Source organism: Protopterus annectens, chromosome 5.part0 (genome assembly GCF_019279795.1).
Source record: "Protopterus annectens isolate FY-2018-M chromosome 5.part0, PAN1.0, whole genome shotgun sequence".
Lineage (NCBI taxonomy): Eukaryota > Metazoa > Chordata > Ceratodontiformes > Protopteridae > Protopterus > Protopterus annectens.
In genome coordinates, this window is record NC_056735.1 from 1,650,206,063 (window position 1) to 1,650,223,518 (window position 17,456).

The following is a 17,456-nucleotide window of genomic DNA, read 5'->3' on the forward strand; positions in this document are numbered from 1 at the left end:
GTTGTGGTGGCTGAGTGCATTTCTGATTTGGAGGTCTCTGCTGTTTGGGTAGATTTATATTGAGAGCCTCCGCAAAGGTGGGTGCGTGGTTTGTTTTTTTATGTGAGAGCTGTGACGGTGGGTGTTCTAGAGGGCTGTGTGTTCCATGTGATGTGGTGCAGGTGTTAACCTTCTCATCTTGACCAGCTATTCTGGTCTTGGCTGGAGACTGCATGTCTTCCAGTTTGGATATATAAGTGCATCTCTCACAAGTCTGAGTGTTGGGAGGTAAGAGGAGAGGGTTGTCAGTGTACATGAGGCAGTTGCTACACTGCCTTAGAATGCCCAGGTTCACCAGGTTAATAGCAGAAAGCACAGGGAACTGACCTTTAGACATGCCAGGAGGGATGGTCATTATTAATACGTACTGGAGTTGTTTCCTTATATGATGTTTAGTGCTGTTAGCACTTGTGTGCTACAATAATTGCTACAAGAAACCAGATGAAGTGCTAGGCAAATAAGCCAGTTAAATGCAAGAGAGAACTAACAAGATCTACGGGATAAATTGAAGAACAGAATTTCTGGCACCGGTAACAGTTTACCCTAGACTAGTGGCGCTGCATGGTATGCAAACCCCATACAAGCACGAGCATTTAAAGCAGAAAGTTGAAAGGGAGCTAGAAACCACTTCTCTTGCGGCAGATAGGCTACTTAGTGCTTACCACTCCCACTGATAAGCCGAGGGGCTTCCCTCTAACACAGAAAGGTCTGGGGAACTTAAAAACTACAATACAGTCCTGAATACAGCAAATCTGTATCTGGACTACTCTAGTAACAGGAAAGGCAGGAAAATGAGCTAGAACGTTTTTTTTTTTTAAATATAACAGTAGCAAACGAGCAAACTGATTTAAATAAATTAACCAATAAAAAAGCTCAAAACTGAGCCCTGTTCCAGCAGTCTTCAATCAGACAAGTTCTAGCTGCACACTCCTGTCACTAGGATGCAGGGGAACCTTCTCCAAAGAAAGATGGCCTGGGTTAGTGCTCAAGTGGGTCTATACAATAACTTTGAAGATGTAAAACTTCGGAAGTTATAATACTGAACCCACAACATCGAAGGATGGAAACAGCGAAGCCCCGGAACATCGAAATCTTACCTAGGCAAGATTTCGGTGGGCCGTTCCATGGCTTCGCTATTTCCTCCACTGTGGCGTGAGTGTTACGGACCTTAGGGTTAAGGGTGCGGGTTAAGGTAAGTGGATAGTTAGTAATGTATGCATGGTGTAGTGTAGGGTTGGGTTTTTTTAACTGTATGTGTGTGTATTAGTTTGTGTATAGTTTCGTAGGGTATGTGTGCGATAGTTACAGACCTTAGGGTTAGGGTGCAGGTTAAGGTAAGTGGATAGTTAGTAATGCATGGTTTAGCATAGGGTTGGGTTTTGTTAACTGTGTGTGGTTTATTTATTTTGGTGTGCTTGTGTTGTGTGTATGTTTCTCGGAACAGTGAATTTTTTCCCTGAGAAAAAATTTGCTATTCTGAGCGTTCAATGTGATCAATATTCGAAATTCCATGTTCAAACTTATGGTGTTCGATATTTTGGAATTTTGACTATACGATACAGACCCACTCAAGTTATACAAACAAAGCTAAATTCAGCAGGTCTGAATCTAGTCTATGCTACAGCAAATAAGGCACACCAATTTCAGAAAGAAACAGTTCAAATAAGCAGGCACAATAAGCCTTTAACCAAAAATTCTCAGCTCAGAAGGGCAGAATCTACCCTCTCCTCTCACAAGAGTGCAGACCACAAACCTTCTTAATGTAAAATAACTGGCCTGAAGCCCAAGTGCTTAAACCAGAACTAAGACACTTAGAATAACAGACACTAATCCTTCAATCAGCAACTCCTAACTTAGAAGGATGAAAGCTACTTGTCCTGCCACAAGAGTGCAGACCACAAACCTTCTTAATGTAAAACAACTGGCCTGAAGCCCAAATGCTTAAACCAAAAGGCTTAGAATAACAGTTATAATTCAATCAGGCTACTAACAAGCCGTAATAAATGCAGCAGAATAAATGCAATTGAGTACTTCATCCCTGGTTTGTTACAAGTCTCTAATGGACACAGACAGCTTGTAAATAGTTAATATCCCAGGCCCTAGCTCGCAAATGTTTCATCTCCCAAGCCCCTGCTTACACTTCAAGGGAACTGGGACTTGTCAGAGATTTGGGATGCATGCCTAGGCTTAAAAAGGCCCTTGTGGTCATTAGCCTAGTAAAGACCTATGAACCTACAGGCCGTTTATATGTTAATGGGAGGAGGAGGATTTGACAAGCATGCATGCTGAAATGGTTTGGAGGCATATCATTATAGACCAGGCTTGAAATGAACAGCTCACCTAAGTATTGTAAGATCACGGACATGAAGCACTGTGCTGGAGTTCTAATTCTTTCTGCAGTTCTAGACAGAAGCCCATTTCATTTGGATTAAGTAAAACCACCTTGTAGCAGGCTTCCCCTCTTGAACACAGTCAGCATAACCCTCCCATGAGTATAGTCAGCATAGCCTCGGAGAATTGGTGCCAGAAGCACAAGAGAATTCAAATCATCCAGGTAGTGAGCTGCAGTATTTTCAGGATGGAATATATTAGGAGCCTCCCATGTCTCATGTTAGCAGACCCATTTACAAAGACTGCACAAAACATTCCACACCTTGGACATCTCAGTAAGCGAGAGAACCAATTCTGACTGGGCCTAAAATATCCTATTAAGAGCATCCTTGTTCTCTCCTCCAATTATATTCTGGGTCACCCTGCACAGAAAGGGGGTCTGAGTGAATGCATACAGAAAGAAACATCGCCATATGAAATACAAAGCATCCACTGCTTAGGCATCTTTGTGTGGTACTTTGAGGCAAGAGTTGTCTGTTGCTCATACAGGCATATCCTTGTGCCTGTCTCCCCCCTTGTGACCAACCTGAAGAAATACATCCTAATATAACACCCAGTGGAGGAATCTGCAGCTGATCTGTCACTAAATTAATTTTGCATGGGACACAGGCTGCTGTTTGGGATATCTGGGATAGAAGATGTATCTCTCAGGCAGACATGTACAGCCCACCCCACCCACCTTCCCACAGACAATGGGACCAGTCTCTCATTGCTCACTGATGTACAAGATTACAGGAATATTGCCTGCTGTATATGTAAAGCCTCTCTCCAAGGTGGGTTGGAAGGCTCTCAATGCCTAAATTAATGCCATTCTCAACTTCACATGTATATGCTTCTTCATTTAAGGTGCATCCCTAATTCCCTGATCTTACAAAGCCCCTAAAGTGTCTCCCTCAAGCTAGGCCTGAAGCACGTGTGGTCAGGGCCTGATTGAAAAGTTCCTGTTAGAAGGGGACCCATTAGTTCTGTCTGATCTGGCTAGACCGTCACTGCAGCTCTCTGGAAATGCAGGGTAGCATAGATATCTCCTCCACGGACTGAAATGGTTAGCTCCAGGTGCTTCTTAAGGTACTACTGCAGTTTTTTCTTCATGGGCATCCTTCCCAGGGGGAGCCATTAAAACATTGGAGATAATCAATCCTAGTCCCTCAAGAATATCCTGGCCGCACTGCTTCTTGCATCACATGATGAAATACTGGGCCACAGATTCTACCATATCTTGAGAGAGGTAGGCCTCATGGTTGATGGAATCCAGTAAGGGTCCCAGAAACAAAACTTTTTGGGACAGGTGAGGTTGGACTTGGGGATGGTGAAGGACAATTTCAGGTTCTGAAAGCAGGTCATGGTGAACTTCAGAGCCATATCACCACGTCCTGCTGGAATAAAACAGTTGTTTAAAGAGGGATAAATGTGAACCCTCTTGGTTCTTCAAAATGCAACAGCTGGAGCGAAGCAACTTGTAAAAATCCCCCATGCAGTAACCAATCCAAAATGTACGGAGGTAAACTGATGACAGCAGCCATACCCTACCTCTAATCTGAGAAAGCACCTGGGGTCTCTGTGAATGGATATATGACGGTAAGAATTCTTGAGGTCCAGGGGTAACCAACAGAGCATAAAGGAAGGGGGCTTGCAGCGACAGCCAACTGACATTTGAAACAATGAGGTAAGTATTTAGCTTTCACTAATGCAGGATGCACCCACAAAAGGATCCATTATCCCCCAACTGTAAGAACTACTGAATTTTGCTGTACCTGAGGCATTCAATATTCTAGCATGGGAGAACTGACAGCTTTAGTTCATAGGTTCATAGGTTCATAGTTGTCCTAGAACGGCTTGAACTACAGGCCTTCACTGGCTTCGAGAGGAATGGTGAGTACAGATGGTGCAGTCCGTAGTTTTCTGGCTTTTTTAATGGGCAGCTCATCCGAGGGACCTGACGCTGGATCCATGTCTCTGGTTAGATGTTTCAAGCGTTGGTTCTCTAAGTACAGCTTTAACACAGCAAGACGATTTCTAAAGGTTCTGGGGCCAAAGGCCTGACAGACTTCACAAGAACTGTGGTAATGGTCTTAGCCTAATCAGAACAGGCAGAACTCATGCGAATCTTTATGTGGAATCTGCCTCCACACAGATACCCGTCCTTTTTACATGACATGAAAACCAAAACACAACAGCAAACAATAATCAAAAACCCCTATGGGATACTTATCTGAAATCAGACAGCACGAAGTCACTTCAGCAAGAGAGCGACAAATGGTGTTGGCAGTCACACAGGCGGCAAAAAAGTTCTGAGTTAGGTGCGTGCTGACATCAGTTTTGTACACGACGGTTTATGGCTGACATTCGCAGAGAGATGCATGATGTCGCACGTATCTGCACAGTAGTATCAATCTTTTGTAAAATGGCCGGATGTGCGCGAGTCCACTGGAGGCAGACTCCCTTATATTAGGAATACAGCAGTATATTAACAGAAAGACATCTACTGAATTTTGCTGCATCTGAAGCATTCAATATTCTTGAATGAGAGGACTGACAGCTTTAGTTGTCCTAGAACTGTAGCTAGTCAAATTTTGGACCTTCATGAAGACAAAGTCCCAAGTAGTAAGGGCTACTGCAACAAATACCTGTGCAAAGAAAATCTCTGAGATACACCTCCAAGGTGGAAGCTGAAGGAATGCCTTCTCCCACTCCCTTCATCCTCAACTGAAAAGGAGTCTGGGCTCATGCTCAAGTCCTCATTATCAAGGGGGAAGCTCCCTGCTTGCAGCAGGCTTTAGAAATTAAGACTGACTACAAGGAGATTCATGGCCTTCACCTGCTTAGTAAGTGTATATCTTGCCAGCGATACTTTGACTTGTCATTCTGTCTGCAAAGAGGAACATTCCCACCAGTCTTCATGTGAGGAACTCCTGGCTACTACCTTCTTGACTATTAAGTAGGCCAACAGCTTCTCTTCTCCTCCTCCTGTGAGTAGCTGAACTAATCACTGAAACCTGTTGCAGATGTCAACACCTTGCTCTTCCCTGAAACAGTAGGGGCAATGCCAGTGCAGATCTTGGCAGGTAATTCGATATCCATAACAACGCTCATTGTCTTGATGATGATGACACGTGACTGTAGAACTTCACAGATGATAGCAGGATCAAGATCAGACTTGAGTGGCAAAAAGAATTGTATGGCTTTAGATACATGTGCACTTATGCAACTCGTGCATTACGTCACACAGTGTGCTGGGCACAAATATCTACAGATGCAGATATTAAGAGGAAAGAAACAACAACTTATGACTGGTGTGATGTCAGATCATTCAATTACTTGATTATTGTGCTGCTGGAGTGTTAAATGAAATATTTCAAGTAAAAACAAATTACTTCAACAGTCTGTCAAATCTGGGAAGTTTTTGGCTTACTAGAATGAAGAGGTACTGGCCTGGGCTAAAAGACTTGCACATAGGGGAAACCACCAACATTATACTTACTGTGATATCAGCAGGTGGAGCAGGAACTGTAATCTGTACATGTGAGAGAGAACTCAGTCTTTCACCACTCTTGACCATGTCGATTTTTTCTTCAAACTGGGACTAAAGAAATGAACAAAATGGTTATATGAAAAGCTAACAACCAACCTTACCTTGGTTTTCAAGTATCAGAGTGAATACATAAAAACTAGCTGTACCACACAAGTGGGAGCTAATGTAATGAAACCAAGTTGCATGACATCTCATTCCCTTTAGATTTTAACAGCTGAAGACATCACCCATTTAATGATGTGGAAGTTACCTGTACAAGAGAGCATCTCTGGCTTAAACGCTGTGCAGACCTCCAAGATTAGTCCCAGTTAGATATGAGAGAGCACACACAAGCACACGTACTCATGTTAACTTAATGGTAGTCAGGTGATTGGAAGGGTGCTATGAATATGTTGTGCAACTACTTTTAGTGTATGCATTAGCATTGAGTCTCTCTGTTTTTACTATCCTGCTTCTACTACTATTTTTCTGTCCCTCACATATTTTTTAGTGTTTTTTTTACCTCCAGTTAAGTTGTAAACACTTATCAGCAGTTAACTTAACTGAACCGGCAGGTACTGCAGCCACCATGAAGATCAAAGTCTAACTGCAAGCATAAAGTATGTTAAAAAGCTAGGTTTAAATAAGCAATTTTGTTAAGTTGTAACATACAGTGGTGAGCATGCCATCATGGATGCTAGCTACCCAGTTCCCTGCATACCTCTGTTCTTAGTACACCCCCACCCCTTTGCATCGTACATCAACACAGAGGGGAACTTTTAAAAAGGCATTATCTTGCACCTAAAACACTTTTTTTGGTGATCAAAATTCCCCTAAAGTAAAGGGTATATAGTCTATTCCTTCTGTTGTAAATATTATTCATAACTGTTCTTTGAAACACTTTCTCCACTAGTGCAAAGTGGGCAATACTTTTTTTCACTGCATACATGCTGGAAATCCGCTCTAACTCACTACACTTGGGCTCACTCCAATCTGCTACCTCACCCCGATTCCCATCCACCCATACCTCCTTATACATATACCCTATCCACCTAACCTTCACTTCTCCCTTTTTAGCCAATCATCATTAACCCACTGTTAATCTTTCTCCACCTTCTAAGTTTAACCAAACTCCTCCCATACATCTCTTACTACAGCCCTCCTACTCTCCACCCTCTAGTGTTACATCATCTGCAACCAATCCTCCACCACTACTTCACTCTAACACCTCACTCCTTCGCACCAAAGTCTTACCTCTCAGAAACCTCCCCACTTTTTTCTCCCTCTTTTTCATAATAGCCCAGCCTCTCCCTACCTTCCAAATCATGCTTCTCAATATACTGATTACCTCTATACTACTATTTCTGTCCCACTTAAATAAGGTTAGTCTGATAAGAGGTTATCAAAAAATCATCACCAACACTCCCCAAGTATGTAACAACCACAACTTCACCCTATCGCATTCTACTTCACCCTCTTTAATTCCGCATACAGTCATCTCTTCAAAACCAAAGTCTTGTCTCTCACCCCCTATATCTCTCCCAGAATCAAACTAAAACATCACATCTACAGCTCCTACTCTCCCTAGCTCACCTTACTTGTTAGCTGCTGACAAAAACCCTAATCCAGGTCCCTCTACATCACTATCCACTTATATTCAATCATCTTGCTCCTTCATCTCCATCTCCTCAACCCCCTCCTCAACCCTCTCTTCCCCCTCTCCTAAAACCTTATCCATTCTATCTATGCACACACAAAGTCTGTTAAACAAAACCACTGAACTTCAAGCTTGCATTTCCCATTATACACCACATATCTTAACCCTGTCCGAAACCTGGCTAAAACCCCATATCTAAAACAATGTCATCCTACCCCCATGGTACAATATTTACTGCCTGGATAGAATCTCAAAGAAATGAGGAGGTATACTCACACTACTCTACTCTGAAGAACTGAACCTCTTCCCCTTATCCACAAATCCGACCGATTTCTACCCTGCTGAACTACTAATACTAAACTGCGACAAACACCCACAAAAAAATTGCTATTGCTACCATCTATATCCCACCTGGCAAAAATGCACCCACTCTTGAAAACATACAGTCATGGATCTCCCAAAATATACCCTATGAAACTAATACTGAGTGAAGTAAATATGTACTGGAAAACACTAAGTGCAAACTCCCCACTCCAAAGCATCACTCTATCTGGATTTATCCAGCTCATTACAACCCCAACCTGCTTGAATAAACAATCCAACACCGGTACTATCTTTGAATGGCTACTGACCTACAACCATCACCTTTATCACAACCTCAAGACACTTCCCGATAAGTTAAGAGACCACATTCCCATCTATACCGAAAGAAATTCTCCACAACTATGCAGATCTCATCTTTACAGGGACTGTCGTAAACTTTCCAGCTTTAACTCCACAACTTTTAATGAAAGACTCTCATCAATAAATTGGTTTTGCCTGCATAATTTTCCTCTTAATCACGCCGTACTAAAATTCATCATCTTCTTAAACATTCTCAACTCGCTAGCACTCCATCAGAAAATCAGAATAAAATCTAATCTTGCCCCCTGGCTAACAAAAGAAACATTCCCTTATGCATCAGAGATTCTGCATGGAAAAATTAGATAAAATCAAAATCCCCTACCCACCATCAAAAACTTAGAAACCTAACAAAAAAAATACATCTACAATGACAAGAAAAAAATTTACTACAAGGCCCCAACCAGCCATCACTCTAATCCCAAAAATTTTTGGAGAGCTATCAGTGCCATCCTTCACCCCGGAAGCTCTCAAACTCCTAATCCCTATCCTAACCTTTCAGCACATGACACTGCCTCCCTCAACCATTACTTCATTTATACTATTCAAAAACTGACCAACACTAACCAGAACTCCTACAGTACTATCCCTCATCACACACCTAATCTAACCCTCTTTTCTCTTAAACCCATACCCACCACATACATAAAATCTCTCCTCCAAAAATTAAAACCATGTTCCCCTTCTGCTGATAACCTACCCTCCCTTTCTCAAACTTGCAGCTAACTCTATAGCCTATCCAGTCTCAATACTCAAACAGATCTATTCATGAAGCTACTGTACCTGACATTTGGAAAACTTTCTATGCCATATCCCTACACAAAGGTAGCAATACCACTGACCCATCTAACTACAGACTCATAGCTATACTCTCTCATCTCTCAAAAATTCTAGAAACATGTATACATACTCAGTGTCTTAAATTCCTCATCCAAGAAAACCTTCTGACACCTACCCAACATGGTTTCTGTACAAAACATAGTATAACTGCCCTTTTATCTTTCATTCATACTATAGCTGAAGCATGTGATGATGATAAACTTCTCACATCTTTTCTTAGACCTTATAAAAGCCTTCAACATGGTTTTCCATTCTAAACTCCTTACCAAGTTAGCCAACTTTAATCTCTCAGCCTCTACTCTTGAATGGTTCTTTTGTTATCTCACAGACTGCAATCTGTTAGATGGCATTCCTCCTGCTCCCCCCTCTTCCCCGTCCATACAGGCATTCCCCAGAGCTCCATCCTGGGACTCCTCCTTTTCAACATTTTCACTAACTACCTCTACACCTCTTGCTCTCACTCCTCTCTCATTCAGTATGCCCATGATTCAACGCATCTCCTCTTCTGAAAGTATTTCTCAACTTCACACTCTTACCCAAGACTCTTATCTCTGTTGAAAGATGTCTCACTGAAAACCAGCTTATTCTAAATCCTGAAAAAACTAAACTCTTACTCTTTCTTCCAAAATCACTTTCACACCTCAAACCCACTTTATACATACAATAAAATCACAAAATTTGCTGCAAACCCACCACATACCTCTCGCCACTGCTTGGCACTAAAGAACTCACAGTGACTTGAATTCCCCGAACAATTTCAACTTTCACAACTTCATATAACTCACTTCTTACTCAACAAATCCACAACCTGCCCCTCTCTAGCTAATCTTGTATCTTACTGTACCCCTACACAACCACACCACAACACTGACAAACTTCTTCAAATACACAAAATCCAATAAAACTACTGGGAAAGTGTCATACAAATATTCAGTATCTCATAACTGGAACAAACTCTCACTCAACATAAGAAGCATTACACACACCAACAGTTTAAAAAAAAAAACTAAAAAATTGTTTAGCTAAATCATGGATATGCCCCTTGTCATAACCCCACATAAACCCTTACCTCTTCCTCTTCTACCTACTTCCTCCCACATTACTTCTACCTGATAAGTCTTACAAGAGGGTTAGGCTTAAATAGTTTTTATTAAAAAAACATGTATAAAGTGATTTTCACATGTGTTGGTCTTTTTGTACCTATTCATAGTTACGTTTATAACCTGTTTTGGTTTCTCGAATGTGTAAATGTTATGTACTGCCACTGTTTTTATAGTCATTACTATTGTCACTGACTGATTATTATACTTTTGAGTAACTTTGATTTTTGCTTATTTTCATGAAATTGTAAAAGTACATGGAGCTTTTCTCCTCCCGTCTCCACTGAAAATGGGCTTTAGCCCAATCAGAACAACCCATTTAACAAATGTCAAATAAATAAAATATACATACAACACACACACACACACGTGTTTATCTGCATATATGTTTGTATGTATTTATTATACAATATGTATGTTTGTGTGCATAAAAATATATACATATTTATTAACATTTGATTACTAGGAAAGTCAGATTGGGTATGTGTATTTATATGTATGTATGCATATATATCTATCTATATATATATATATATATATATATATATATATATATATATATATATATATATATACATATACACACACACACACACACACACACACACACACTCACATTGCAGCCAAGTCGTTAAGAGACAGCAATTTATAATGTCTGCAAAAACCAATATTTAAGACTGCACTGTGGTGGTGATGCTGCGGTAGCGTTGTTGCCTCACAGTTAGACGTTGCCCGTTCGATTCTCAGAGCGTCTTCTGTGTGGCAACATGCGTGAATGGGCATTCCTTCGTTGAAGGTTGTGCGTTAGGCCCGGCAAGCCAGCACGTCAAAAATCTACTGCCAATCATTAGCGGACCAGAGTTCCGCTGTGCGGACCCCTAACTGGGAAAAGCCGAAAGAAACAAACTGCTGCACACACACACACAAAAAACAAAATATGGGGCAGACTGTTAACAGAATAATGTTACAACATGCTGGTAAACCTTATTCCGAGTTGCCTAATGGGGTTGTGAGATCATACAGGTTTCATAGGTGTTTACTAGGCTAATGATCACAAGGGCCTTTTTAGGCCTTGCCAAGCATCCCAAGTCTCTGACAAGTTCTGATGTCCTTGATAAGTGTAAGCTGGGGCTTGAGAGATGAAACATTTAAAAGCTAGGGCGTGGGAGAGGAATCATTTACAGGTTGCCTGTGTCCATTAGAGACAGGTGCTAAACCAGGGGTGAATTTCCTGTTCCCCATCCAATTGTCCAAGTTGCACTTGACTTGGGTTCGGGAGGAACTCTTCTTCAGATTGATGGGAAGCTTGTTCGAGAGATGGGGCAATCTGTGGGATAACTAGCCATCTCTCCAGCAGGTCCTATTTATATCATAGACAAGGTTTAAGTCTTTAAAATGGGTAATTCTGGTGCTGTTTGGTTTGCGGATATGCAGGAGGTCCAGAGTGGGGTCTGACAATGCCCTGTATATCAGGCACAGATCTTCCCTCAAAAGCCTGTAGGAGACAGAATACAGGGAAAGAGCCTTGAGGCACGCTGCATAGGACCTTTTACTTAAACCCTGTATTCTTTTAGTGAGGAACCTCTGTGGATGTTCCAACTGTTGGATATGCCTGGTTAGGTACAAACCAAAGGGGACATTGTACTCAACGATATGTCTGATGAACGCCGAATACAGTGGAACGATGACTTCCTTGGACGTAGATGCCATACCTTTGTTTATAAATTGTGCAACATAGAATGCTTTCCAAAGTACTATAGACACTTGATGGTCAAAGGCTAGATTACTATTCTGTGTGTGTCCCCAAGTCCATGACTACTAGGTCACCTCTAAGGGGTGTGTTGTCAATATGATAGTTACCAGGGGTGGATGACTTCCTGAAGGATACTATTATGCACTTCTTGGCATTTAGTTTTAGTCCATGGCTCTGACACCAGTTGTTTGTGTGTCAGCCCCTCCTGGAGAACATGCGTCTGTGTGGGAGCTGTAACATTCTGCACTGCACTTCATATCAAAGGAGTAGTCGCAACACTACACTATTAAAGGTGGATTTGGGGTCTAAAGCAGATACAATTTTAAAATGTCTGTGGAGACCAATATTTAATACTACAACTCATGCAGGCATTTTTCTGATCATTAAGATATTAAACTGTAAATACAAAAACTGTGATTTGAAAGACAAATACGATTGTCATTAATATTTATAAATTGTTCAAATGTGGGTCCTGCCCAGAGAACATATCTCTACTAACCTCAGTTTGCCATCCTTGTTAGCAAAATTATACTAAAAATACACAGCATCAAGTTGTGCAGCCTCATAATCCAAGAACAACCTCAAAGAATTCCATGGTGTCTGCAACTATGTATATGCACATGTGTGTGTGTGTGTGCCCATATGAGTCTGCATACATACAAACATACATGCATACAATACAGACTTTGATGACAAATATTTTACACTGATTAACTTAATGGTACTTATTTTTATTATAACTATTTATTTATTTTTATTTTATTTTACATTTGTTTACCGGGAAAGTCCAATTGGGATAAGACCTATTTTCAGCCGAGGCCCTGGGAGAAAAGCTCCACATACAGAGATTATAGAAAAACTTACACAAACTATACAAAAAACTATACAAAACATACAGTACACCAGAAATTACATTCTATGCTACTCTAGCTGACATTTGTATTATACAATAATCTGATATAATTCCTTATTGTTGTGTAGACACTTTAGTTTCTCAAAGTAAGCTGAGAAAGGGCTTATGGGGGGGGGGGGGTTTGGATAGGAAAAGATGAGATTAGAAATTATCTAGACATGAGGGAGAGCATAGATTATGTGGTGGTCAAGAAAGAAGAAAAAGTATGACTAGAAGCTATTAAAACTAGTTAGCCTGGAGTAGTACAGGAAAAAAGCCAGGTGTCATGAAGATAATTTTTAAGAATCTTTTTGAATTGGTTGGCCTTTGTGGTGATGTTGTGAGGTAGTGGATTCTGCCTTGTTGCTACATGATGAGAAAATAGCGAGTCCCCTGCCGTATTAGTGGATTTGGACACTTGTAGTAAAGATTTATTTGTTGAGCAAAGACTTCCATTTGTGGTATGGGTCTGGAGAATATTTAGAGGGGCTGTGTTTTTTCAGGTGGATATACTACTTTGTGTGCTATGCTTAATTGATTATAGGATAGATGTTGTGGGAGTTCTAACCAGGAGAGTTTTTTTTAAGGAGTGACAGTGGTGGGTGTGATGTGGGCAGTCAGTTGCAAATTTAGCTATTTTATTGTAGCATGTTTCAAGTTTAACAATCTGTCTTTTTAAGGTTGGTGAGAATTGGGGAAGCATACAGAAGTGTTGACAGAAGATGGGTTCTAGCAATGGCAACCCTACAGGTGTTAAATAATTTTTATTTCCGTAAAGAGTACCCATTTTTTGTGAACTTAATTGTTTGTGCTATATGTAGGTCAAATCTTAGGTTATCTATTATTACCCCTAGTAGTTTTGATTGTGAATCAGCATTAATTTTAGTATTATTCCTAGCTGTAATGTAAAAGGTGCTGGGGGGGGGGGGGGATCTTGTGGGTTGGAAGATCATGAGTTTTGTTTTATTGGGGGTGAGTATGAGCTGATGGTTAGACAGCCATAGCTCGGTATCTGAGAATGATTTTTGGGTTATATCATGGAGGTGCTGCAGGTTATTAGCAGAGCATGCAAGTGTTGTGTCATCTGCATATTGGATATTCACATTCAATGTACATTATACAGACATTAAAAGTCCAGCAAATAATAACACCATTACATTAACGAACTTTTTCTGTGTGCAAACAATCATTACCCTCTATCCACATAGCATGGCTGTCGCACTTTAATTTGATCTGAGATTCAGTGCATCATTGCCAGTATACCAAGACAAAAACAAATGTCCTGCTAAAAAAAAAAAATCTGTTGCATGTAGAAATCATACAGTGATGGGCAGTGTCTTGCAGGTGGTGTAAAGAATGGATAACAACTTTGGTAGTTTGGTAGTAGGACTGCTGCTGAGAATATATGCATACTAATTTGTTACTGCTATTAGAACTGTAACTTATATGCATTTCTCCAGGAAATGGATTTTCTGGATAACTGGAAATATGCTTGCTCTCACCTAACCCCAATTTTAGACTCAATGACTGATTTAACACCTATCAGTAAAACAAGTAAATTCCCTGTACCTCTCTCCCTCCCACTTTCAAAATATCTACTTAATTTTTTTTTCATGCAACTAATGCAAAACACTCTTTCCATCACTGTACTGCCTTAAAATCACTTAACTGGCTCAAACTTCCACATCATCTGACCTACCTACAGCTTATCACAGCTCACAAAATCGTTCACAAACCCTCCGACTCCCCAGCCCTTTCTTCTATCTTAACACACTACCACCCTAACAGGCCTCTTAGACTTGAAAACCAACTTCTCCTGTAAGAAGACAAACCTAAACTCCCAGCTGGCAACATGCTTTATTCCTTCTCAATTGGCAAACTTTGGAACTCCCTCACATCTGCTATCAGAACCTTCAATAACATCTCATCCTTCAAAAAATCTTTGAAGCTACACCTTTCTACCCTATGGCAATGCTCAAGTCCTAACTCTCCTCTAACCACAGCCTGACTGCCTACACTCTAAGTTTGCTCTCATTTTAATGTATACCTCTCCCCTTCTAACTTGGATTCCTCCCTACTCAAAAAAAAAAAACAAATTACTTTGGCTCTAGTCTCCACTTTTACCTTCTGTCTGTCTACACCATCTATTAACTCTGTTGCATACACTCTCTGAACACCTTGGGAATATAGGAAAGTTATTGCTTTTATTCAGCCTAGTACCTGTCAATCACTTACGACTTTGTATCCTTACCTGGAAAAATATCTGTACATACTGTATTGTATACTTGCATATTTGTCAACTATTGTTTATGACGGGTCTGATCCACAAATACTGGTCTTCATCTTCCTACTCTTTCTACTTTATGTACTCTGTGTAGTCCTAACATATTGTGGCTATATTTCATGCACTGTTCTAATGTGGAGCTTACCCACATTGTTTGTTGCAGTTTTCTACTATTGTATATTACTGTCTGTTGTGCAAATATTGCTCATCTTCTCGTTGATGGTATTTTAATGCAATTTATGTACTTTTTATGTACAGTGCTTATATTTTACACAGTGTGCTATTGTGCAGCTTTTCTCTCTGGGCCTCCACTGAAAATGGGTTTTCTCTGCCTAGTGGACCTTCCCGGTAAACAAATGGCAATAAATAAATGTAACTAAACCTACATCTGCCTGATTACATTGCTGTTAATTCTTTCAAAATTCATATTGGTGTTACTGATGTCATCACGACTATAGTAACTGAGGAAAACGGATTTACAGATAACTGGCACTCTGACTCTTTGCTTCAATAATAGGTAATAAATATGTTATCTATTTGAACTTGCCAGATTTGTACAGCTGTATACTGAGAAAAAGGCATACACTGTGGTACTTAGGGCAATATTACTATGAATATTAGGAGCTATTCTTAGTAGGTAACAGAACAAACAAAAAAATCCAACCAGGGATGCCTATCAAGGATCTTATTCCACTAAGCCAGAAGCTTGTAGTGGGCTTCAACCACCAATACCCTCACAGTCCAGAAAAAAAAAATGCTCTACTACAAGAGGACAAAAAAGACAGCGAAATTATTGGAGACGAAACTTTACATTCATATCTGCATCCTCACCATGGTTGCCAAGATCAAGAACTGCTAAGTCCTCTGAAGATATGAAACTTAGAAAAATATCCAAATCCATCTACATGACAGACCATGAAGAACTGAGCCAAAGGCTGCTTTAACAGAATAATTTCATGGGGCCATCAGAAAGCAGTCATCCAGGAAGGAGAAAGCTGGCTCATAGGTAAGCAGGAGGCTAGCTGCTCCTGTAGACAATTTTAAGCCTAGCTAATTTTCCTTTTTGTGACTTTTTTTAAATAACCCATCTCGTTTGGTTATAGATTGGTCTTACCCATACTGTGGTCAATTATTATATAGTACCCCTAATAAGAATAACTGAAACCATACAATATATAATTTGAGGGGACCCATGCATGAGATAAAGCATTTAGGAACTGCCTCTGTCCATTAGTAGTACAGAGACATTCCTGGAGCAAAATTTCTCTTTCTAATCCACAGATCTAAGCTGTGCTTAAAAATGGACAGAAATGAACTTTGTTTTATTTGTTATGAGAAGTCTGTTTTGCAAAACATCTGCCATCATGCAAAACACCTTAATAAGCAGAGTGCAAATGACATCTTAGACACTCTACTAAAATAGAATCCCATTGAAAAGGAGATGAATAATCCTTCTGTGAGGACCCAGGAAATGATGTGCTAAAGATTTTCCATTTTGTACATACTTCGGTTACTCTCTGGCAGCAGGGATAAGGAATACTGGAAAATAACGATCTAGAATATGACATATTGGGTGTGCTCAGCACTGCTAAGGTCATAAGACTTCTAAGCTGGACACTTATCAAGCAAAATGTTAACTGGACTTCTCACAGCAGGAAAACTGATAACTGTGGAAAAGGGAGAGTAAGGGAAGGGAAGTTGGTTGTGCCGGAAAAGGATTCAGTGGGAAGCAGATGAGTGTATGAACCAGATGCAAGTCAGAGTTTCCAACAACTTTGAAGAGAATTTTTCAAATGCAACCAGATGTCTTAAAGTGGGACCTTAGAAGACTAAATAAAATCAAGTGAAAGGAGAATGGAAAAAAAAAAGAGGAAACATACAATATTTACTCCAATGCACTGGGTCAAGCTGTAAATATCAGAAATGGAAATTAAGGAGACACTTTCAGAAAATGAGGCATCTTAAGAGCAGCTGTTCCAAAAAGTGGCTGATATGAAAGACACAGTGAAAGAGGGAAAATTTGAGGTGTACAGCCATCACTGAAAAGCTGGAAATAACAGATTGTATAAGCTTTCTGAAAAACAATAAAAGCAGTGGGACTGGAGTCCCACAGTCAGACATACTAGTAAAGAAGGCACATCATGTTTGCATCCCAAAATACTTTTAAAAAAATCAGCCAAGATCAAAATTTGTGAGGATAAGAAAACAAGAAAAAATATTGCTAATAAAAAAATAACACAAAGGGGAAAGTTGTTGAAAGATGGACACACCAGAGTGTTCATAAAATAAGGACTACTTACTTTACACA

General features: G+C 40.2%; 1 protein-coding gene across 1 annotated transcript in view; it reads right to left on the minus strand.

Moving 5' to 3' along the window:
• TTC3 (tetratricopeptide repeat domain 3) overlaps positions 1-17,456 on the minus strand; it is a gene marked incomplete in the record, with an annotated part of 2,769,029 nt that overhangs the window by 421,675 nt on the left and 2,329,898 nt on the right. The window contains 1 exon segment of the mRNA XM_044072025.1: positions 5,912-6,013. Coding sequence (XP_043927960.1) covers positions 5,912-6,013 — 102 coding nt within the window.